We start from the raw sequence: 25,753 nt of genomic DNA on the forward strand, positions 1-25,753 counted from the left end.
TTTCAGGCAAAAAAAGCTTTTTATTTTCAGTATCATAAATCTGAAGGAAAGTAAAAATGGAACATTCATGTATTGCATTATTGAGTAGGCTATGGTTACAGTAATTATTCCATAGCATGACATCAGGTTCTGACTATTCTGATTAAATATGTGATGAATATGTATGCATGTGCATGTATGAATACTATTAGAACACAGTCATCTTTTTTACTTGGCCCTCTGAAGATGTTCAAGTGCTTTGTCTCCAAGCGCTTTGACATTTGATACAGAGTAAGTTAACATGGGTAGCCTAATTCATAGCATGGGCATTTCTTACTACAGTAACATGCATAATCCATATTTGAACAAATATTTATCCTTCATTTATTGTTTCAATATCTATATTCAGTTAACAATTTTCTATATATTTAATGTCAATAAAAAAGGGTGTTATAAAGAGAATGTACTGTGTATTTGCCAGTAGATTCTGAAAGATCCATTAATGTCGGCGTGAAAGACATGTTTGGTGCCCTCCTCTGGCCAAATCAGTCACCAGACACTGTTTCAATACAGTATAAGACATAAATAAAATAAAAAAATAAAAATTTCAATGGCGACAAACACAACAATATTCTGATTTCATGGCTAAGAAAAGCTCTTCTGACATACTGTATTATTGCAGCTGACTAAGGAAAAGTAGGACAGACAATGTAATCACCATTTTACTGCCAATGATTGCGCAAAGTTGGTATCAATTTCACTGTGTAATGAGATGCCTCCCCTGTACAAAGACAACAAACAAACATAGATTTTTTAATCATAGCATCTGAAAAATATTCACAACAATGCCGTATGTAGAGGATAATGTTTATTAGCTGCAGTGGACATTGAAATGCATCTTTACAGGGAGGCAAATATAATGTAAAACTATATTTACAGACCGAAAATACATACATATTTTTTTTTTTTTTTTTTTTTTACTTCTAATGACTTTGTTGTTAATAATGTTGATTTTAACAGTAAAAAACATACAGTAGAGGTTGCACTGTAGCACACTAATAAACCACAATTATAAGATAAAAATTGTACTTACATCACCAAATGGAATGTTTATACTTTTGTTGTGCAAAGAGACATTCCTGCATCTACATGTTGACATTCTGAGAAAATGCTTTCATTGGAACACCTCTGTATGCAACGTATGTACAAGTCACTCTTGCTCAAATATGAAATGACATTTTTCAGAGTCATGTCCGACTGTCAGCCACTTCACCAGTTCACTGCATATGCTAAGATGAACAAGACATAAATGCAGGCTCATTCACCGTACATGTAATGAATTATGGGTAATCTTGAATGAATACCCCCCCCTTAAAGCTACAAAGAAACAACCACTTCATTCCTAGCGGCAGAGCTCTCCCTTCCCTTCGTCATCCAACAGCTCTTTAAGTTTTCATCATAGGTGTCCTGATGTTGCATAGCACGGTGCATGGCGATTACAGTTGTCTGGCCGATGGGGTTTCTTTGAGGAGAAGTGGTCCATGTTAGAGACAGTCTCTCTCTTGTTCTCCATCTTCTCTCGTAGTCAGTTAGCCAGAGACCAAGGCCCAATTACGTCCCCTCTGCCTTCTCCTCGCCCTCTGTAGGACTCTTCGGTGGGCTTCCAGAGGACGAGCCCTCTCCTCCTTCTCCTCCATCTGAGAAGCACACAGAACAGCAGTCATTATTTTAGTCAGAAACAAACAATTGAAAATGCCTCAAGGCCCATGTAGTTGAAAATGTCTGCATTCCAATTAGAATCCAAGCTGTGTACGCTCCCCTCTTTCGTGTTACTTTGTAAGATATGGATGATGTGTTGCATTCACAAGATAAAAGGAATATGAGATTACCAACCTCAGCACATAACGTATAGCTGGCTGACACCTTGAATATCAACAGAGACTAATCATAGCATAGACCCTCAACTCGACCACTTTGTTCATATCCAGCATTTTAATAGTGTTTTGAACACTGACAAAGTGGAATACGCCACATAGAGACGAGAATCTTCTGAGGAAATGGGCTGATACCGACTGCTTCTTGCCAGACACTTACAGTATTTTATTCTACCGATCAAACACTACTCTGCTTTGATCCTTATAGGGCAAGGCCTAGGGGATTTATACTGCAAATTGCAGGCAACTATGTTATATCTGGTTCATGCCCTCTATAACATGAGGACCTATGGACCCCGACATTGCACTGCAGCCACTAAGTGAAAAGGAGCAGTGCTGAGTAATAAAGTTATACATCTACAGAGGCCTCCAACTAACAATTACTTCCCCACCCCTATGAACCAATGCACTGATTGGCTTCCCCTCACTGATAGATAGCCCTTTCCAAATGACCCTCACAGCCATTGAGCTATTACTAAAAAGAGAGAGATGGCTGTTCCCTTCCTTAGTTTCCATTTAAACAGTTAAAGCTGTGGTACATGTTCCATACTGTTAACTTCCAGATGCCCTTTCCACTAAACCCTGCTTGATTAATGGAAAGCTGGCTGTCCAGACAGACACTTGCTAATGGTGATGGTTAGTCGGCTGGCAGGGCCTAACAAAATCACTCAACCATCTATTAATGACAGAGTGCTTTGTTCTCTGATTGGGTGATGCTCTGCCATGCTTTTCCCTTATACTTAGGTTTGGATTGTATCATTTATGGAAAAGTGCAATACTACATCTAAAATAATCTAAATGTTGAGATGAAATCACCTTCAATTGTGCAATTCATCCTAATCATGAACAGAGTGAAAGCATGCAGGCCTATGTAAATGATTGTAAATATTGCTGAAAGTATGCAGTCAAGTACTGTATGTAATTAAAAATACATTTCACTACCCACCTACAACAGAAAGCTCTGCTAGTTTGTCTGACAGGTCAGCAGGCCCCGCCTCAACGATATCAGGTACAGCGTTCCTCCGGCCAGTCCTCCCCGTGGCTGCAAAGTCAGTGACAACAGGCTCCACATCAGTCATCGCTGGGCCCTGTCCTCATAGCGTAGTCTGGAGGGAAAGTAACATAACACCATCGTGTAATTTATGTCTAAACATATTGTAACTGGTTGATAACACTGCGTTATAAATCATTACACAAGCTCTCAGTCACGCATCACAGTACAACAGAATATCTGCAGTGCATATTACAGAGGTAATCCCTCACAGGAAGTTGGTGGCACCTTAATTGGGGAGGACGGACTCGTGGTAACGTCTGGAGCGGAATAGGTGGAATGGTATCAAATACATCAAACACATGGTTTCCACGTGTTTGATGCCGTTCCATTGACTCTGTTCCAGCCATTATTATGAGTCGTCCTCCCCTCAGCAGCCTCCACTGTAATCAATGTATTGGGCACGCTGCACTTGTAATAATAAGCAGTAAACAGGCCTAATATTTTTTGAAAAAAATGATGTTCAGAATGAATCAGTCTATATTTCTTTGTCTGGTAAAGTGTCATGCTTTTAACTCCAACTATCTGGTAAGGTATTGTACAGTATAGTAAAGCTCTACAGACAGAACCCTGATATGAGCAATATTACAGATCGTAGTGCTTTCACTAAGAGCACTGCTTCAATACCCTGCCCTAATGCCATTTGGTCCTTAAGCTGTAGTCTAAATATCCAGGACCTTTGTTAACTTGGCCTAAAGGCTATTGATTGGTATTACTACAGGGACCTATAAATCTGATCAATATTGTGATCAATACTCAACTATGTGTTATGTAACCTTTCCTGCAGCTCCATTTCCCCTTTGAATAAACAACCCTGCATTTTACATGATGAGACCAAACGTAGTAAAGACTAAATACCATGCAATGCAGTGTACAACTTGACCAGCAGAGGGCGCATTTCACATCAGTACAGTATTGTAGGTCTAATAATAATCTACTGTCCATGTTAAACAGGGAGTAACCCATTCCCTCTTGTTTTGTTTTGTTAACGCTAAGTTAACATACTCAGAGATTGGATTACAGTTTCTCCTGGACTGTTCACTATCTTATATTTTTAACACCAGCGATAACATTTAGACAGCCTATACATTTCCAAAGGGAATACGTCCTACCTCCAAGAACACAGCACACACACAGATAGTGCCTAAAAACCCCATCTAGCCATCCTTCAACAGATGGTGCATCGCCTCCAGTGGGTGTAGATCAAGGCCGTAGGTGATAAGCACCCACTGGATGTCACAAGATTTAGAATTTAATCAAAACCCCCTAAGTCAACACAGGCCATTCTTGGATTAGCTTTGTCGCTATTTTAAATAGGGCTCCAGCTTAACACCTGGGGCACCGGTGAGGCAGGTCAGACGGAAGCAGGGAGACGTTAGTCAGAATCAGGGCCAAGCAGGGAGACGTTAGTCAGAATCAGGGCCAAGCAGGGAGACGATAGTCAGAATCAGGGCCAAGCAGGGAGACGATAGTCAGAATCAGGGCCAAGCAGGGAGACGATAGTCAGAATCAGGGCCACGCAGGGAGACGTTAGTCAGAATCAGGGCCAAGCAGGGAGACGTTAGTCAGAATCAGGGCCACACAGGGAGACGTTAGTCAGAATCAGGGCCACGCAGGGAGACGTTAGTCAGAATCAGGGCCAAGCAGGGAGACGTTAGTCAGAATCAGGGTCAAGCAGGGAGACAATAGTCAGAATCAGGGCCAAGCAGGGAGACGTTAGTCAGAATCAGGGCCACGCAGGGAGACGTTAGTCAGAATCAGGGCCACGCAGGGAGACGTTAGTCAGAATCAGGGCCAAGCAGGGAGACGTTAGTCAGAATCAGGGCCAAGCAGGGAGACGTTAGTCAGAATCAGGGCCAAGCAGGGAGACGTTAGTCAGAATCAGTGCCAAGCAGGGAGACGATAGTCAGAATCAGGGCCAAGCAGGGAGACGATAGTCAGAATCAGGGCCAAGCAGGGAGACGATAGTCAGAATCAGGGCCAAGCAGGGAGACGTTAGTCAGAATCAGGGCCAAGCAGGGAGACGATAGTCAGAATCAGGGCCACGCAGGGAGACGTTAGTCAGAATCAGGGCCAAGCAGGGAGACGTTAGTCAGAATCAGGGCCACGCAGGGAGACGTTAGTCAGAATCAGGGCCAAGCAGGGAGACGTTAGTCAGAATCAGTGCCAAGCAGGGAGACGATAGTCAGAATCAGGGCCAAGCAGGGAGATGATAGTCAGAATCAGGGCCAAGCAGGGAGACGATAGTCAGAATCAGGGCCAAGCAGGGAGACGTTAGTCAGAATCAGGGCCAAGCAGGGAGACGATAGTCAGAATCAGGGCCACGCAGGGAGACGTTAGTCAGAATCAGGGCCAAGCAGGGAGACGTTAGTCAGAATCAGGGCCACGCAGGGAGACGTTAGTCAGAATCAGGGCCAAGCAGGGAGACGTTAGTCAGAATCAGGGCCAAGCAGGGAGACAATAGTCAGAATCAGGGCCACGCAGGGAGACGTTAGTCAGAATCAGGGCCACGCAGGGAGACGTTAGTCAGAATCAGGGCCAAGCAGGGAGACGTTAGTCAGAATCAGGGCCAAGCAGGGAGATGTTAGTCAGAATCAGGGCCAAGCAGGGAGACGTTAGTCAGAATCAGGGCCACGCAGGGAGAGGATAGTCAGAATCAGGGCCCAGCAGGGAGACGTTAGTCAGAATCAGGGCCATGCAGGGAGACGTTAATCAGAATCAGGGCCCAGCAGGGAGACGTTAGTCAGAATCAGGGCCACGCAGGGAGACGTTAATCAGAATCAGGGCCACACAGGGAGACGTTAGTCAGAATCAGGGCCAAGCAGGGAGACGATAGTCAGAATCAGGGCCAAGCAGGGAGACGATAGTCAGAATCAGGGCCAAGCAGGGAGACGATAGTCAGAATCAGGGCCAAGCAGGGAGACGTTAGTCAGAATCAGGGCCAAGCAGGGAGACGTTAGTCAGAATCAGGGCCACACAGGGAGACGTTAGTCAGAATCAGGGCCACGCAGGGAGACGTTAGTCAGAATCAGGGCCAAGCAGGGAGACGTTAGTCAGAATCAGGGCCAAGCAGGGAGACAATAGTCAGAATCAGGGCCAAGCAGGGAGACGTTAGTCAGAATCAGGGCCACGCTGGGAGACAATAGTCAGAATCAGGGCCACGCAGGGAGACGTTAGTCAGAATCAGGGCCACGCAGGGAGACGTTAGTCAGAATCAGGGCCAAGCAGGGAGACGTTAGTCAGAATCAGGGCCAAGCAGGGAGACGTTAGTCAGAATCAGGGCCAAGCAGGGAGACGATAGTCAGAATCAGGGCCAAGCAGGGAGACGTTAGTCAGAATCAGGGCCAAGCAGGGAGACGTTAGTCAGAATCAGGGCCACGCAGGGAGACGTTAGTCAGAATCAGGGCCAAGCAGGGAGACGTTAGTCAGAATCAGGGCCAAGCAGGGAGACGATAGTCAGAATCAGGGCCAAGCAGGGAGACGATAGTCAGAATCAGGGCCAAGCAGGGAGACGTTAGTCAGAATCAGGGCCAAGCAGGGAGACGATAGTCAGAATCAGGGCCAAGCAGGGAGACGATAGTCAGAATCAGGGCCAAGCAGGGAGACGATAGTCAGAATCAGGGCCAAGCAGGGAGACGTTAGTCAGAATCAGGGCCAAGCAGGGAGACGTTAGTCAGAATCAGGGCCAAGCAGGGAGACGTTAGTCAGAATCAGGGCCAAGCAGGGAGACGTTAGTCAGAATCAGGGCCAAGCAGGGAGACGATAGTCAGAATCAGGGCCAAGCAGGGAGACGTTAGTCAGAATCAGGGCCACGCAGGGAGACGTTAGTCAGAATCAGGGCCAAGCAGGGAGACGATAGTCAGAATCAGGGCCAAGCAGAGAGACGTTAGTCAGAATCAGGGCCACGCAGGGAGACGTTAGTCAGAATCAGGGCCACGCAGGGAGACGTTAGTCAGAATCAGGGCCGCGCAGGGAGACGTTAGTCAGAATCAGGGCCAAACAGGGAGACGTTAATCAGAATCAGGGCCAAGCAGGGAGACGTTAGTCAGAATCAGGGCCAAGCAGGGAGACGTTAGTCAGAATCAGGGCCACGCAGGGAGAGGATAGTCAGAATCAGGGCCCAGCAGGGAGACGTTAGTCAGAATCAGGGCCATGCAGGGAGACGTTAATCAGAATCAGGGCCCAGCAGGGAGACGTTAGTCAGAATCAGGGCCACGCAGGGAGACGTTAATCAGAATAAGGGCCACGCAGGGAGACGTTAGTCAGAATCAGGGCCACGCAGGGAGAGGTTAGTCAGAATCAGGGCCACGCAGGCAGACGTTAATCAGAGTCAGGGCTAATCAGGGAGACGTTAGTCAGAGTCAGGGCCAAGCAGGGCCATTTGGTGAGTAACTAATGGTGTTATGCAGTGGTGTAAAGTACTTAAGTACAATCACTTTAACATACTACTTTAGTAATTTTTTGGTGTACTGTCCTTTACCATTTATATTTTTGACAACTTTTACTTCACTACATTCCTAAAGAAAATATTGTTACATTTTGGATGCTTAGCAGGACAGGAAAATTATCCAATTCACAGACTTATCAAGAGAACATCCCTGGTCATCCCTAATGCCTTTGATCTGGCGGACTCACTAAACATAAATGCTTTGTTTATAAATTATGTCTGAATGTTAGGATGTGACCCTGGCTATGCGTAAATAAATAGAAAAACAAGAAGACTGTGCCATCTGATTTGCTTAATATATATATATAAGGATTTTTAAATGATTTATACTTTTACTTTTGATACTAAAGTATATTTAAAACCAAATACTTTTACTCAAGTAGTATTTTACTGGGTGACTTTTCTATTAAGGTGTTTTTACTTTTACTTAAGTATGACAATTGCGTACTTTTTTCACCACCAGTGTTATGTATGGCCAGCTTCATCTGTGGCCAGCTTTAGAAGACAGAATGCTGATTAAGCAGCATGGCCCATATAATGGCCCTGTGTGCGCTGAGAGTGAGACCCTCGGAGGAGTGATCCTGCATGTTTATAGGCCCACTGCTAAACACATGCATCCATAACTGTCTGAGACTACAGAGAGACTGCTGTATTTGGACTTGGGTTCCATCCAATAGAGGGCTCTGGGTAGCAGTGGAACCAACAGTGCCCTCGCAGAGTGGGAGCAGCAGGAACTGGTGTTGGCATTCTCCTCAGTGCAGCCATTCAATCATCTACGTCCAATGGAATAAAAGGAGCTGGCTGCGTTGCCAGTAGGCCCCTGTGCCAAGCAACCAACGAGAGCCCAGTGCCAGAAGACAGGAGGGAGGCAGCAGCTTGTGTGTGTTTGACTGAGAACATCACTGCCCACTGCTGTTAGAAACACAAGCTTGTCTCAGTATGGTTGAGCTCACTCACACACTGCAGAAAGGAGGGCGTAGTAAAGCATCATATGCATATGTGGGTTGAAAGGTGTAGGTGTGTTAAGGCCTATTGTTGTCAGAATCAGAAAGGATAGAATCTGACTATAGGTTAGTCCACTAAAGACTGACTATAAGAGCCTTGCCAATCAGCAAACATGTTTCCCTTGAAAGGCCTCCCGGGTGGCGCAGTGGTCTAAGGCACTGCATCGCAGTGCTAGCTGTGCCAGTAGAGATTCTGGGTTTGAGTCCAGGCTTTGTCGCAGCCGGATGTGACCGGCAGGCACACAATTGGCCCAGCGTCGTCCAGGTTAGGGGAGGGTTTGGCCGGCAGGGATGTCCTTGTCCCATTGCGCACTAGTGACTTCTGTGGCAGCCGGGTGCCGTACACGGTTGCCAGGTGCACAGTGTTTCCTCTGACACATTGGTGCGGCTGGCTTCCGGGTTAAGTGGGCATTGTGTCTAGAAGCTGTGCGGCTTGGTTGGGTTGTGTTTCGGAGGATGCATGGCTCTCCACCTTCGTCTCTCCTGAGTCTGTACGGGAGTTGCAGTGATGAGACAAGACTGTAACTACCAATTGGGGAGAAAATGGGGTAAAAAAATAAATAACTTTCCCTTGAAAGTATGCAAGGAAGTCAAATATCTTGAAGTCAGCACTTGAGCAACACTAGCCTGGTGGAACCAGCCTGATTGCTGCATTCACCATTCTGATTCACAACTGAAATAGAATGATGAACACAGTGATCAGACTGGTTCCACCAGGCTACTTCAACACATGCATTATCTAATAACAAACCCCTCTAAAACAAAGACTGTTAATCCAGTCTTAATCCTTAACAGTATTGGAGTAGCACAACATCTTATCTCCTTCTAATTCTTTACAACTTTCCACGTACAGTATGACAACAAGAAGTTGTTAATGGAGAGAAATCTCCTCATTCCTGAATGCGTTTTCTTTCATGTCTATTTATGGTAATGCTCAATGACTACCCAGCTAGGACATTTGGTTCCTTGGAAGTTGTGGGAATGTACATTTTGGTTTCCCATTGGTTCTGGGAACGAAGCCATAGGATTCCTGACTGGAATGTTTTTTAAACGTTCTGAAAACGGAAGTGAACATTTCGTCTGTTCTGGGAATGTTCATTTTTAGGTTGCAGGGAGGTTCTGAGAATGTTTTACTATGGTTCCCTGAAAGTTCCTGGGAGGTTTTATTAATGTTCTGAGAACGGAAATTATAGGTTATCTGTTCTGCAATTAAGTTGGGGATGGGATTGAAGGGACAAATATAGGAAAAATATACTAACTGAGCACAGCACAGATGACTGACATCTCTCCATCAGATGAAGATTGACAATCTTGACAAAAACGTGAAATCCAGTTAACAATTCCTAAAATGCAAACATAAATGTGGAATATCTCCAAAACATTTGCAATTATTATAGTCAACAACAGAGGAGGTGTCTTGCATTTCAGGCACGTCAAAGCTAAATATACAAGGTAACACTACTTGTGAAGTACACAAATAAGTCCATAAATATGCAAAAATAGGTTTAAATGGCTGAGCTAGGAATGGACCCTGGGAGATGAGGGATTCATGCTAAAACTCCGATTATGTTCGAACTTATCAAAAGATGAAATCAGTTGTAACGGACTTAATATACTTCACACTAATTTGAAAAACAAGCCTTAAAATACTCAGCCCATCTTATTGACTTAATAAGCCATCCCTTTAAAACATAGGATTGGTTATAGGGACAACAGGACTATACAGATACTTATATATGCAGCAAGCACTCATGCATACGATGAAAAATGTATGATGTGTGACCACTCCACGTTACATTTTATGAAGCATGAAAAGAAACACACGTGTAAAAAACTGTGGGAATATAACGATCAAGTAAAAAACTTATTGGGCATATAACACTCAGGTCGTTTGGGTTCTATTTACGTTCCAACAAACAAGATAAGCAAAACATGTTTGAGTTCAGTGAATCATCGCTGCTCTACAGAGTGGGGATAAGATGTGCAAAACCACTGTGCCGCAATGCTATTCCATTCACATGGCACTTCCCAGGAGACACTGTACAGACTAAAACTAACTCTGCACAAAGTCGTAAACACACTTAACTAGGCTCTGCTGCTCTACTACTGAGAATGTTTCACTGCAGAACTCTTTATGGAAAATACCTGGATGAGCCTACAACTTGTCTTTCTGAAATTTGAATGGAAATCTGTCCTTACTTGTAAATGGAAGCTTCTTATGTCATGTGGTCTGTCCTCCCAACCTGTCAAAGCGTCGTTATTTTAGTGGCTTGAATTGTCTCACTAACTAATGGCTGAACTGTAAACCTTCTCCCTCTGTTCACCAGTGCTGGTTGGACCAATGTGGAGTGATGACCTAGAGCAGCTTGGACGGCCATTGGAGGTTCCTATTCCTGTGTCAGAACAGCAAACAACACGTGGAGCCCCAGCTAATTTACTTAGTGACAATGGCTTGAAAGAGAACCATTACTCTGGGCGAGGCTGACCTTCAAGCTCAGACGGCCACCACCACTCATCACTAGCGTTGCACACCCTGCCAGCCACAAGGTTTCTTGATCCTCCTCATATTAAATGGAGAATATAGCACACTTTCAATAGCCCCACTGCCTCTTAATCTACATGGAAATAAGCTTTCAATTGAGGTAAGAGGATTAATAGGTGAGGGAAAGTGGAGCAGTTACAACAGCTCAGATGTGACACAGGGTGCAGAGTCAACATGTCAATTAGCTCATAAGGGAATGAAAATAACTTCAGTGCACTTTTCTATTTCAACCAACTGTTTCTAGAGCCTTCTCTAGTATTTCATCTCTAGGTGATAAATACCATTCAACCAGCTGTCATAAAGGCCATTGATGTGAAAAGGTTATCCGACAGTAGCAGTATGTCCGATTGCCAGGAGGCTTACATGGACAGATATAAGTGATCCTCTGTAGCTCAGTTAGTAGAGTAAGGTGCTTGCAATAGTAGGATATTGAGTTCAATTCCCAGGACCACCCATACTTAAAGTGTATGCACACGACTGACAAAGTTGCTTTGGATAAAAGCATCTGCTAAATGGCATAAATATATATATATTATAGGTGGATGAACTGCATGCAGAGAGAAAAACACCTGAGGCTCAACCTGTCCCTGGGTCCCCCTCTTCTTTCCACTCCACTGAGAGAAGAGCGAGCTCCCGACGTCTGATAATGAGCCGTGTTCAGTGGGAAACTTAAGGGAATTAAGTCACATGGCAGCACTGTGAATAAACAGCTGGCTGTTCATTATTGAGGTGGGTCAGGGACTCTCATTACTGTAGCCCCAAACAAACAAAAGAGTCCTGCTCACAGCGCATAGTGAACAGCCTGCCTCTCCACTCCCACTGTTTACTCCCGCTGTTACCCGGTCATATAGCAGCGCAAAGCATAACATGACATCATTGATCTGGCACCATTGTTTAATTGTCCACTGAGGTATTATTGAAAACAATGATTTTCCACAGATGGCAGATACTCTACAAGGAAGAGAAATGTGACAGTGTCCTATTTATATCTGAGAGACGTCCATCCAAAAGTGTTGTATCCTGCCCCTATGGGCTCTTTACCCAACCCAGTGGTAGCTGTGTTGATCCCGCTGTGAGTGACAGCGTGGAAGGCCGGCCCGTCCTCGGTCTGTCCCTCTCAGCAGGCTCACAGGCTTTTCCCAGCAGCCCTCTGTCCAAAAGGGCAGCATGTGACCGAGCGAGCAGTCAGATAACACGGCGAACACAGAGAGACCCCAGCAAGGCAACGGGAATGACTGCCAAACATAACCTAGAAATACTGTGACAACATTTGATTAAGGCACAGCAGATCAGAATTAAAAAACAAACGAGCACGTAACAACCATTAGGCTAAGGAAGAAAATGAGTAATCTCTTTGAATGTTGTAGGAGCCAAATGCTTGTTGATGTAACTGATAAGAAACCACATTACATTGCGAAAACATGCAATTAAATTAATCACAGGCATCACGGCTACAGTACAGTATGTCTCTGCACAATGTTTTTTCAGCGTTACTATAAAGCCTTGACAGCAGATGCCCATGTGATCATATTACACTGCTCATTGGACCTCTTCTACCCAGAAATATATCCTAGTTGGGGAGACCACAATATTTCCTCTCAACTACTATTTGTCATTTTGCTATGGAAAGATGTAATTTGAAACAAAGCCTACAGAAGTTGCCTCCATGTTTTGCAGCATAGAGAGGGTAATTAAGTAAACGTCTCCCATAGCAGCCGGGAAGAGAAGAGGGCCCTCCACCTCCATATAGGGCTATATTTGGACAGGCGATCTCCTGATGCCTGGGATTTAGAGGACACAGCTCCCAGGGCTGCACATTCTCTGTCACTCATATGTAAGAGCACCAAACTGACAAGTGACTTTAGTGCACTGAAAAGCTTATATTTTTCAAATCACTGAGTAGGGCTCCTCCAGGGTATTTCCAATCGAGAGATTCATAAGCCTGATTGAGCATCTCTTCAGTTCATACCATCTGCAAATTCCTGTTGCCATTTCTCATAAATATTCTACATTAGTGTAGCTAGTGTCACATCTGGTCAGACAGAGTCATTCTTAAAGCCACTGATGAGCTCATAAAACGTCTTTATAAACACCCCCAGTGCTCAAAGAATACATATTACAAGAAATGGAGAGAGAGAGAAAAAAACGAAACATACTTTGCAGGCGAGTTGAAGATGCTGTGCAGGTAAGCCGGATGAGAGGTTTTAATCTTTCCCTATTTATAGCCAAGTGAGTTGGCCTGAGCAGCAGCAGCGAGGAGAGATGGAGATGAGGCAGAGCAGAGAGGCAATGTGATTCATCTTCTACTGACCACTGTAGAGGCGGGACCATGGTCGTTCTCCCATTCCAGACGGAGGGAGAGAGGCCGTCCCTGGAGGATGCCTGTCCTGCTGGCCACCTGCCTCCTCAAACAAACATGAAACATTCTCCCGATAGGCTTCATATGGGCTGTTTCCCAAATGGCACCCTATCCACTGTATAGTGCACTATGTTTGACTAGGGCGCATAGGTCAGTGTAATAGGTTTTGGGTTGGCATTTGGGACACAAATATGATCAAACCCCTCCAAGATTTACTAAAATCCTTTGAACTGGATAGTCAATTAGATATCTTACATGCTTTGAAGTGAAGAAAGCCAGTACCTGATCTTGAAATAAGCCACAACAGAGCTTTGGACAACAGCTGCCCGTGGCTGAGCTGGCAATTTACAGAACACAACACATTGAGGTCTTATTGAAGTTGAGCATTTGAATAACAAAATGCATTTTTCACTTCATATTTCTGTAAAAGTCCTAGCTAAGTCATAATATCTAAGAAAATCACCCAGATGCCTAAAATAGCCCCACAAAAAAATATAATACCCAAACAAACATTTCTATCACACCAGTGTGTTGAACTGATCAAGGCTATATTGAAGCAATAAGGCCAGAGGGGGTGTGGTATATGGCTAATATACTGTACCACGGCTCGACGCAACACCGTGGGATAGGTACGATGCAATGCCGTGGTATATTGGCCATATACCACAAACCCTGAGGTGCCTTATTGCTATTATAAACTGGTTACCGACGTAATTAGAACAGTGAACAATACATCTTGTGTCATATCTGTGGTATACCACGGCTTTCAGCCAATCAGCATTCAGAGATCAAACGACCCCATTTATAATCACAATTAATGCATATCTTAGATGCTGGTTTCAAAGCTTGATGCTGTGACCCGTCGTGTTGCCAAGGGCATCTTTGAGACTCACTGTCAAGTCATGGCCCTCTCCCCCAGGAAGCAGCCTGTGACTTTGAAAAGGCTTCCTCCCTCTGCACTTTGTTGAAAAATCACCTTGAGAAGATTTATGAGGAGTTTAATGTCGGGGAGAGCAAGAGTCAGGGAGCGGAAATGCTGAAAGCCGATTCATTACACACACCTGCCAGAAGAGGTATGCACCCCAACACTGTAACTCTTCTCTCTGGTAGGTCTGATGGCCTCACCATTATGTGCCCGAGTGACAGTGACCCTATCAAATAAAAACAGCTCTCTCTGCTCACCCAAGATGAATACGATTGCATAATTAATGATATAAGCAGATTTGAATAAAATATTCATATTTTGTACCGTGTTTATGCACACACATGCACTGGCATTCTCTACAAATAGATATTTATGGTGACTCATCTATTTGGCTACATGTGAAATGACACATTTTCAATAGGCCCAAAGACCCTCCTTTATAATCAGTCAATCAATGCATTCATAAAGTATTTACACCCCTTTACTTATTTTCACATTTCTTGTGTTACAGCCTAAAGGTAAAATGTATTAAATTGCAATTATTTTGTCACTGGCCTACACACAATACCCCATGATATCAAAGTGGAATAATGTTTTTAGACATTTTTACAAATGTATTAAAAATGAAAAGCTGAAATGTCTTGAGTCAATAAGTATTCAACCCCTTTAGGCAAGCCTAAATAAGTTCAGGAATAAAGTCACAATCACATAATAAGTTTCATGGACTCACCCTGTGTGCAATAATAGGGTTTAACATGATTTTTTAATGACTGTTTCATCTCTGTACCCCACACATACAATTATCTGCAAGGTCCCTCAGTCAAGCAGTGAATTTTAAACACAGATTCAACCACAAAGACCAGAGAGGTTTTCCAATGCCTCGCAAAGAAGAGAACCAATTGGTAGATTGATCAAAATTAAATAAAAAGCAGACATTGAATATCCCTTTGAGCATGGTGAAGTTATTAATTACACTTTGGATGGTGTATCAATACACCCAGTCACTACAAAGATACAGGCGTCCTTCCTAACTCAGTTGCCGGAGAGGAAGGAGACCACTCAAGGATTTCACCACGAGGACAATAATGACTTTAAAACAGTTACAGAGTTTAAAAGCTGTGATAGGAGAAAACTGAGGACAGATCAACAACATTGTATTTACTCCACAACACTCACCTAATTGACCTAAGCAAAAAGAAGGAATCCTAACAGAATAAAAAAATATTCCAAAACATGCATCCTGTTTGTAACAAAGCACTAAAGTAATACTGAAATACATTTGGCAAAGGAATTACCTTTTTGTCCTGACTACAAAGTGTTATGTTTGTGGCAAATCTAATACAACACATTACTAATACAACACATTACTTGTAATCATTTAGGACTGGAGAGTTTTTCAGGATTAAAAATAAAACTTAATGGACAGGCAAAATCCTAGAGGAAAACCTTGTTCAATCTGCATTCCACCAGACACTGGGAGATGAATTCACCTTTCAGCAGGACAATAACCTAAAACACAAGGCCAAATCTATACTGGTGTTGCTAAGAAAGACAGTGAATGTTCCGCCGAGTTACAGTTTTGACTTAAATCGGCTTGAAATCCTATGGCAAGACCTGAAAATGGTTGTCTAGCAATGACCAACAACCAATCTGACAGAGCTTGAAGAATTTTGAAAAGAATAATGGGAAAATGTTGCACAATCCTGGTGTGGAAAGCTCTTAGAGACTTAACCAGAAAGACTCACAACTGTAATCGCTGCCAATTGTGATTCTAACACGTATTAATTCAGGGGGTTGAATACATATATTAGTGTTTTATTTTTCATCTACTTTGACATTCAAGTATTGTGTGTAGATTGCTGACAAAAAATTACAATTAAATCAATTTTAATACCACTTTGTAACAACAAAATGTGGGAAAAAGTCAAGGGGTGTGAATACTTTCTGAAGGCAGTGTATCTGTACAATTTCCACAGCAATTTTGCTTAAAACGATCCAGATTAATAAGGTTTATTACACATGAAAGGAAAAACAATCATCCAAGTGTAACGGCTGTCTTCTGTAGAAATGGACCAAGGCGCAGCAGGTATGTGAATACTCATTTTTAATTAAAATAAAGGAGTAAAGCATCCACTTTAATTCAAACAAAGTAACAACAGCTACAGTTCTGCAGGCTAGAAACGCAGTGCAAAAAACAACCACCCACAACCCCAAAGAAAAACACACACACCTATATAGGACTTCCAATCAAAGGCAACTATACACACCTGCCTTCAATTGGAAGTCCCAATCATCCACCCAACATTTAACCAATACAAACATGCCACGTCCTGACCCCAAAACTAAAACACTAGCTCCATCTGCTGGTCAGGACGTGACAGTACCCCCCCCTCAAGGTGCAGACCCCGGAATGCACCTACCAACAAAAAAACAACAACACAAAACCCATAAACAATAACCCTAAAACAATAAGGGAGGGAAGGGAGGGTGGCTGCCGTCACCGACGGCACTGTGCTACACCCTCCCTCCCCAACCCACCTATCCTGGAGGTGGCTCAGGTGCAGGGCGTGGACCTTGCTCCACCGTCGGCGTAGCCCACTTCGGTGGCGTTGCTAACTGCGCCGGGCAGATGGGCCACTTGGGCTGACCCTGGCAGACGGACCACTCGTGCTGGGCCGGAGGACAGGAGGACCCCTCGGGCTGGACCGGGGACAGGAGGGCCCCTCGGGCTGGGCCGGGGGACAGGAGGGCCACTCGGGCTGGGCCGGGGGACAGGAGGGCCACTCGGGCTGGGCCGGGGGACAGGAGGGCCACTCGGGCTGGGCCGGGGGACAGGAGGGCCACTCGGGCTGGGCCGGAGGGGACAGGAGGGCCACTCGGGCTGGACCGGAGGGCAGGAGGGCCACTCGGGCTGGACGGGAGGGCAGGAGGGCCACTCGGGCTGGGCCGGAGGGCAGGAGGGCCCCTCGGGCTGGGCCGGAGGGCAGGAGGGCCCCTCGGGCTGGGCCGGAGAGCAGGAGGGCCCCTCGGGCTGGGCCGGAGAGCAGGAGGGCCCCTCGGGCTGGGCCGGAGAGCAGGAGGGCCCCTCGGGCTGGGCAGGAGGGCCCCTCGGGCTGGGCAGGAGGGCCCCTCGGGCTGGGCCGGAGGGCAGGAGGGCCCCTCGGGCTGGGCCGGAGGACAGGAGGGCCCCTCGGGCTGGGCCGGAGGACAGGAGGGCCACTCGGGCTGGGCCGGAGGACAGGAGGGCCACTCGGGCTGGGCCGGAGGACAGGAGGGCCACTCTGGCCGATCCTGACAGGCAGGGCACCCTGGCAGATCCGGGCAGGCGGGCACCTCTGGCAGAACCGGGCAGTCTGGCCACCCTGGCAGTTCAGGGCAGTCTGGCCACCCTGGCAGTTCAGGGCAGTCTGGCCACCCTGGCAGTTCAGGGCAGTCTGGCCACCCTGGCAGTTCAGGGCAGTCTGGCCACCCTGGCAGTTCAGGGCAGTCTGGCCACCCTGGCAGTTCAGGGCAGTCTGGCCACTCTGGCAGTTCAGGGCAGTCTGGCCACTCCGGCAGTTCAGGGCAGTCTGGCCACTCCGGCAGTTCAGGGCAGTCTGGCCACTCCGGCAGTTCAGGGCAGTCTGGCCACTCCGGCAGTTCAGGGCAGTCTGGCCTCTCTGGCGACTGTTGACTGGCGGGCAGCTCTGACGACTGTTGACTGGCGGGCAGCTCTGACGACTGTTGACTGGCGGGCAGCTCTGACGACTGTTGACTGGCGGGCAGCTCTGACGACTGTTGACTGGCGGGCAGCTCTGGTGATGGTTGACTGGCGGGCAGCACTGACGACTGTTGACTGGCGGGCAGCTCTGGTGACTGTTGACTGGCGAGGCTGGGTTGACACACTAGACTCCTGATGCGTGGGGCTGGTATAGGACGTGCCAGCCTGGAGACACGCACCTCCATGCTAGTGCGTCTGGCGGGAAACACCGGACCGAAAGGGCGCACTGGCGGTCTTGAGTGCAGGGTTGGCATCACCCCTTCCGGCTCGATGCTCCCCTTGCCCTGGCACCTGCGGGGCGCTGGTACTGGGCGAACTGGGCTGTGCGTCCGTATAGGCGAGATGGTGCGCACCTCAGCGTAACATGGCGCCCTCCACCTCGTACGCACCTCCCTGTAGTCACGGGTAGCTGGCTTACGGCTCTTCCCTGGCCTGGCCAAACTACCCGTGTGCCCCCCCCAAAAAAAAAATCTTGGGGCTGCCTCTTGGGTTTCCTAGCCAACCGTGTTCCAGCGTAACGTTCCCGATGGTTCCTCTGTCCAGCTGCCTCCACTCTCCTGAGTGCCTCCACCTGTTCCCATGGGAGGCGATCCCTTCCGGCCAGGATCTCTTCCCAGGTGTAGGCTCCCTTGCCGTCCAGGACGTCCTCCCATGTCCATGGTTCCCTTTTTCTCTCCTGTGGCTTCCTCCTCTTCTGCTGCTTGGTCCTTTGGTGGGTGGTTCTGTAACGGCTGTCTTCTGTAGAAATGGACCAAGGCGCAGCAGGTATGTGAATACTCATTTTTAATTAAAATAAAGGAGTAAAGCATCCACTTAACAATTCAAACAAAGTAACAATAGCTACAGTTCTGCAGGCTAGAAACGCAGTGCAAAAAACAACCACCCACAACCCCAAAGAAAAACACACACACCTATATAGGACTTCCAATCAAAGGCAACTATACACACCTGCCTTCAATTGGAAGTCCCAATCATCCACCCAACATTTAACCAATACAAACATGCCACGTCCTGACCCCAAAACTAAAACACTAGCTCCATCTGCTGGTCAGGACGTGACACCAAGACTCTCAAATTGGATAACATGGTGGCTCTTGGGCAATTCAAAAGGCTGACTGAGGACCTTTTACCTGAATAATGTGTTTTTCTATGATTGTGTTTTGCTTTTATAGTATTGATATGAATATTGATATGTACTGTTGTATATACAGTGCTAATCTGTAAAATAAACCTTGGTCTCAGCATAACTCCCTGTCAAAATTGTTGCGGATAGTTCACCCAAATTACACATTGGTTTCCTTACCCTGTAAGCAGTCTATGGACAAGGTATGAAAGCAATCCATTCTTTGGTTTAGATTCCCTGGCACGGTTTCCACATGCTAACATTTTAGCATTTTTGGCACAAATCCCATTCAAGTCATGGGACTGATATTAGCATTTTCGCACATCATGTCCAAATAATTCGAAAGTATCTCAAATGGATTGTGAAGCTCAACAAAGTCACATAGCTGCATTGAACGTGATGCGCGAAAAATGCTAATATCAGTCCCATCTCTTGAATGGGATTTTGTGCTACAAATGCTGAAATGTTAGCATGTGGAAAAAGTTCCAGGGAAACTAAACCAAAGCATGGATTGCTGTCATAACTTGTCCATAGACTGCTTACAGGGTAAGGAAACTAATATGTAATTTATTTACAAACTATTGCTTGTAAATCAAATAAATAAAAACTTAAATTATCATTGGCTTTAATAAATAATTAATTTCCTCACATTCGAGAGGATTCCTGCCGGAGGTTAATAACAGATTTTGTGAATGAAACCCTTGTCTTTATATCAGCTCATATATCATGTGTCACAGACTTCATGAGCAGACAGGTGGTTTGTCTAGCAGTAAATGAGAGTACCATTTCATCAAATCACATAGGCCAGTCTACAATAAACAACCGGCTTGTTGATGTCACGGTTGTCGTAGGATGAAGCGGACCAAAGTGCAGCGTGATTATCGTTCCACATATTTTATTGAACTGTGAAACTATGCAATACATACAAAATAAACTGAATAAACAAAAAACAACAAACCGTGACAAAGAGTTAACATACACGTACTCAAAAACAATCTCCCACAAACCCAGGTGGGAAAAACACCTACTTAAGTATGATCTCCAATTAGAGACAACGATTACCAGCTGCCTCTAATTGGAGATCATCCCAAACAAAAACCCAACATAGAAATACAAAACTAGAACATCACAACATAGAAAATCTAAACTAGAAAACCCCCCCCGTCACGCCCTGACCTACTCTACCATAGAAAATAACAGCTTTCTATGGTCAGGACGTGACAGTTGAAGACTTTACCAGGCAGTTGTGCGGTCTGCTGGGGCCAAACAATCACAGCTAGGTGGTCTATTTCATATTTGTTATTCCTCGTACAGTGTCTCATTCAACCGCAGCTTCATCAACAGAGTGCAACACAGGATATAAAGCAGGGCGACGAGTACAGCCTAGATTGCTTATGGTTTATCTTTAGCCTCTGTGATGACTCGGCTCAAATCCAGTGATTTAAGATTACACAATCCTGGTTGTTTTATTGCCCCAAGTCTCTAGACTTTACACAAGGCTGGATAAAGACAAGGATTCGGCCTCAGAGCTGTGTGACTGTGGGGCTCTTCATCTACTGTGTGCACTCTGTGAATTATAACGTGTATGGTTATAATTTATACAGATGTACACTGCCGGTCAAAAGTTTTAGAACACTTATTCATTCAAGGGTTTTTCTTTATTTTTACTATTTTCTACATTGTAGAATAATAGTGAATACATCAAAACTATGAAATAACACATATGGAATCATGTAGAAACCAAAATAGTGTTAAAAAAATCTAAATATATTTTTTATTTGACACAATTTTCCTTGATGACAGCTTTGCACACTCTTGGCATTCTCTCAACCAGCATTATGAGGTAATCACCTGAAATGCATTTCAATTAACAGGTGTGCCTACTTAACAGTTAATTTGTGGAATTTCTTACCTTCTTAATGTGTTTGAGTCAATCAGTTGTGTTGTGACAAGGTAGATAGCCCTATATGGTGAAATACCGCCCATATTATGGCAAGAACAGCTCAAATAAGCAAAAAGAAACAACAGTCCATCATTACTTTAAGACATGAAGGTCAGTCAATACAGAAAATGTCAAGAACTTTGAAAGTTTCTTCAAGTGCAGCCGCAAAAACCATCAAGCGCTATGATGAAACTGGCTCTCATGAGGACCGCCACAGGAATGGAAGACCGAGAGTTACCTCTGCAGCAGAGGATAAGTTCATTTCATTAGAGTTACCAGCCTCAGAAACTGCAGCCCAAATAACTTCACAGAGTTCAAGTAACAGACACATCTCAACATCAACTCTTCAGAGGAGACTGTGTGAATCAGGCCTTCATGGTAGAAGTGCTGCAAAGAAACCACTACTAAAGAACACCAATAATAAGAAGAGACTTGCTCGGGCCTAGAAACACGATCAATGGACATCAGACCGGTGGAAATCTGTTCTTGGTCTGATGAGTCCAATTTTGAGATTATTGGTGAACGGATGATCTCCGCATGTGTGGTTCTCACCGTAAAGCATGGAGGAGGAGCTGTTATTGTGTGGGGGTGCTTTGCTGGTGACATAGTCCATGATTTATTTATAATTCAAGACACACTTAACCAGCATGGCTACCACAGCATTCTGCAGCGATACGCCATCCAATCTGGTTTGAGCTTAGTGGGACTATCATTTGTTTTTCAACAACCAAATTGAGATGGTTTGGGATGAGTCGGACCGCAGAGTGAAGGGAAAGTAGCCAACAAGTGCTCAGCATATGTGGGAACTCCTTCAAGACTGCTGAAAAAGCAGGCTACTACATGATTCCATATGTTATTTCATAGTTTTGATGTCTTCGCTCTTAATGTAAAAAAATGTTTTACAAATAAAGAAAACCCCTTGAATGGGTAGGTGTTCTAAACTTTTGACCGGTAGTGTACAATGTGATTTATTTGTGTTTTAAAGAAAATCTATGTCTGTGGTATGAATTGCCATCTGTGGCTCTGGGAACAAGGAACCCAACCTGTGTTGTGGTCTTAAAATGACTTCTGCTGGTACGCACCAGTGCACTGTGTAGACTAGAATAACATAATTGCACATGCTCCCAGTGAGAGCTAAGTACTCTCATGGGGTTGCTGCATGTGTGTCATGTAAGACTGGCACTGCAACATATAGTAAGCTCCACTGTCTACTTTTCAGTGACAAACTGGCAGCTGGTGACTCAAAGGGACCAAGACAGAGAAGGATGGACAAAGACAAACCAAGACGGTAGGAACCTCGGAGGAATACCACTGTTCACCGTGGGTCAATGGGCCAATCAGCACATTTGGATCGAAATCCAGTGTGGCAACAACAGGGAAGTGGAGATTTAATCCCCAAAATGTTTATTTACTCCAAAAACATGATGAACTTAACACTCTACTACAGTACACAAAATAAGAATAATGTGGGATTTCATTGCTGTTCTGCCACTAAACCAATGGCTCCTTTCATTACCAAAATGCCAGAGGTTTAAAGGGCTAAAAAGGACCAAATGTGATCCAGCAGTATGGATAAAACATTAGCAATACATCCAAAAACAGTTTCCTTGTATTCAATATTTCACAGAAAGGACGTGTGTGTGTGCAGCAGCCTCTGGAAGCTGTTCTGACTCTGGCAGAGCAGTCCAGAATGACAACGTTAGACTCCCACATGCGATTTCACAAGAGCCAATAGAGAGAAATATTAACGGCGTCTTTTTGTAGGCACTAACTCTGCCATGGTTCGTTGGACAAAGCCTATGGGAAAGTTCATTTCGTTTTTGTAGGGTTTTTTGATAAACACAGAAAATAGCGTATGTGGTAAACACAGGTTTAGGAGATGTATACGTTTTGTTCTATGAGATAATCTTCATCAGCTAAAGTCACGTTCTGTGCATTTTGAAGCATTTATGTCATAAAAAAAGCACATAAAGGCTTCATAATTCGTAAAGGTCATGTTAACTGACTGATATTACAATCATAGAACAAAATGTATAAGATCTTCTAAAGCTGTGTTAACCTTATTTTCTACCTTTATCCCACAACCATATTCTTTCCTCATTCATTTTCTCCATAGGAATGGCTGAACGAACCAGAGGTAACTCTATTCTGTTTTTCAGGCCTACAAGCTGTCGAGCTCTATTAATTACCGTAGGGCAGACTAAGCTGAGAGGGAGCCAGGCAGAAGAGAGGAATGATGGGAAAGAGGAGCCCTCCTGGGGCATTGCTAGTGAAATACCAGCACAGAAACTGTCAAAGGCATTCACAGATGCCTTGATGACACTCACTGAAGAAAAAAAAAACTTCAAACAGCATGAGCCACAACAAAACCGCTTTCCTGTAGCAGGCAGACTGTAGTTAAAGATGGCCAAATTGAAATGCCACCTACTGTCAGCGTTTACCTGACTAAGCCCTAATCCTTTCAGACGCCATCTTTAAAAGACTGTTGGTCTCTGGGGATTTAAGGTTGAGGTGTCTTTGATCAAACTCCTGATGAGTCTCTGATCAGGTTACAGCTTACCCTCTTTGTTTGATAGAAAAAAAGCACCGTTTCTCTCTGCATTTGTTTTATCAGACATTCCTGAGAAAAACTTTTGATGTGTAGACACGACACAATGTGATAACAGGGAAATAAGTGGTACCAAACTGCCCTTTTCATTCCCATCATGTGTGCAATTACACACACTATTAGGCAGACCACATTACTAATTCTCTGTCATCAACTCAGCCAATTAACAGGATTATACAAATGTGAGGCACCTAAGCTCATTACCTGAATACATGTTTTTAAAGTACAGTCACAACTGACCGATTTGGAATGATTTACTGTGACATAAGATCCTTAGTGACAGGCAGATGATGGTCACTGGTCCACATGAATGATGAATAGTTATATTTGCATATCTAACACCGGACAGCCTCCAGATAGCAGGAATATAAGCCTATAGGCAGCTACCAGCTCGGGGCATACAAACCCCACCTCTAAGGTGAAATGGGTAACAGCGTTCTTCACATTTCTCTTTACCTTTCCAGAGAGTAATAATAATGGTATAGCGTTGCGAGGTGAAGGAGCGCTGAGTCTATTTGACAAAGTGCTGACCAGAGGAAGCAGAGGGGGGGTGTAATGCTATGTCCCCATGCAACTTCACCAGTCACTCTGGATATGCGTTAACAACATCTCACTTCTACTTTTAGTATCCTCTCCTCTAGAAAATACAGCAGTCCGTTGACAACAACAGCCTGGTCCAAGCTGAGTGGTACTGTTTGGATGGTAAACTGACACCTACACTACAGTAATTCTAAACTTATACAATGATTATGGTGGAGAAGGTCAGACAGATTGTGCGACGAGGTCTGGAAATGACATGTTACACAGGATTCTAAAGACTAGAGCAGGCAGTCAACAGATTTATGATTAGAATGTGTCTGCAATCTCTTCCCTCTCCATGTCATAATCAACACATTTCCCCAGGCTGGCTCATTATTCTGCCAGTCATGTAGTCTCTCAGGGCAGGTGTTGACTGGTGGATGTGTAGAAAGGAGTGAAAGGAATAGCATGGTGCTTTCCCACTACTCAGCAGGAGTTAGGGAGTCAGACTCTGGAATGGAATGCATGCTGTAATCAGGAATAAGCCCAGTGCTTGGAGATCACCATAAATACAACATCCTACTGCAAGATGCACATAGAGCAAACACTGTTTCAAACCATAGGTTTGAGTTTTCATCGTAAAGGTTTTAGCTGAGTGTCACCTTCCTCAAACACCTTATGCAAAAGATGAGAGCCATATAAATGTGACCATGCTTTATTTGATCAGTGGGAATAATATAATATATAATATAAAATAAATGAGGAAACACTGATTGATAGAATCAGTATTGTTCCTCGTGATTGCACTGCAGTCAGGTAAGCTAATTGAAACATTTATGGCATTAAATCAAATCAGCTAGGTATTCAGACAGAGGGACAAACAATTGAATTAGAGATAGGTGAGCTTTGTTTCAAGTATTGAATAGCCTTCAAAGGCTAATGTCATTTGGAATGAGAGGAGGATTTGTCCTTAAAATACAACGACCTTATGAACAATTAATAATAACCCTGATTATCAATCAATCCAAGTAGCATGATATTCGTTGATATTCTTCTGCATGACAAACAACATGATTGTTCAATAACAATGGAATGTATGTAGCCTGTAACGGATAGATCGATTAACAAAAAGGTTGCTCAATCATCTGCACATTGTAGCCTATGACATTGCATATACGACATTGTCGTGTGTGGAATTTACATGACTGATATTCTCTGGCTGCAGATTTCTACCACAAGCAATGACAACAATAACCAGCTGAATTAAGAACCGTATAACTTGCGCATAAATTAGGCTTCAGCAGCTTGTAGGTTACTTGTCGGCATTGGGCAACAACCTGACGACGAGTAACCTTCCAAAACACGAAATATTGTGACACTTACTTACCCAATGTGTAGAACAAATGGTTGTTACAATAATGTGCTTTAAATGCGCTCCCCCGAAATATATATTTCACCATCGACAACCCATGGATAGGACGCGTTGCGCACAGTCCATCCTCATCGTGATTTCCTCTACTCTCTTTATTCTAGTGAAAGGAACTATATCCCCTCCACGGT

At 44.6% G+C, this 25,753-nt stretch overlaps 1 protein-coding gene across 3 annotated transcripts; it reads right to left on the bottom strand.

Annotated features, from left to right (window-relative positions):
• On the bottom strand, positions 1 to 25,753 carry pkib (protein kinase (cAMP-dependent, catalytic) inhibitor beta). 3 transcript variants are annotated; one of them, XM_014205116.2, is made up of 3 exons: positions 25,581 to 25,753; positions 2,860 to 3,019; positions 1 to 1,676 (listed from the first exon to the last, which is right to left on the bottom strand). In XM_014205116.2, exons 2-3 carry the CDS (start codon positions 2,990 to 2,992, stop codon positions 1,591 to 1,593), a joined length of 219 nt encoding a protein of 72 aa, XP_014060591.1. In that variant the 5' UTR covers positions 2,993 to 3,019; positions 25,581 to 25,753; the 3' UTR covers positions 1 to 1,590. The 3 variants fall into 3 exon arrangements, with proteins under 3 accessions (XP_014060591.1, XP_014060593.1, XP_014060592.1); XM_014205118.2 differs by lacking the exon at positions 25,581 to 25,753 and adding an exon at positions 13,114 to 13,277; XM_014205117.2 differs by lacking the exon at positions 25,581 to 25,753 and adding an exon at positions 10,615 to 11,328.

This window comes from Salmo salar, chromosome ssa06, assembly GCF_905237065.1.
Source record: "Salmo salar chromosome ssa06, Ssal_v3.1, whole genome shotgun sequence".
NCBI classification, from domain to species: Eukaryota; Metazoa; Chordata; class Actinopteri; order Salmoniformes; family Salmonidae; genus Salmo; species Salmo salar.

Bases quoted from the DNA above. Each gene is read 5' to 3' on its own strand.
- pkib (XM_014205116.2), bottom strand. From the start codon at position 2,992: ATGACTGATGTGGAGCCTGTTGTCACTGACTTTGCAGCCACGGGGAGG. The intron at 1,677-2,859 runs GTGGGTAGTGAA...TGTGCTTCTCAG, and splicing joins AGCAGAGCTTTCTGTTGTAG to ATGGAGGAGAAGGAGGAGAG.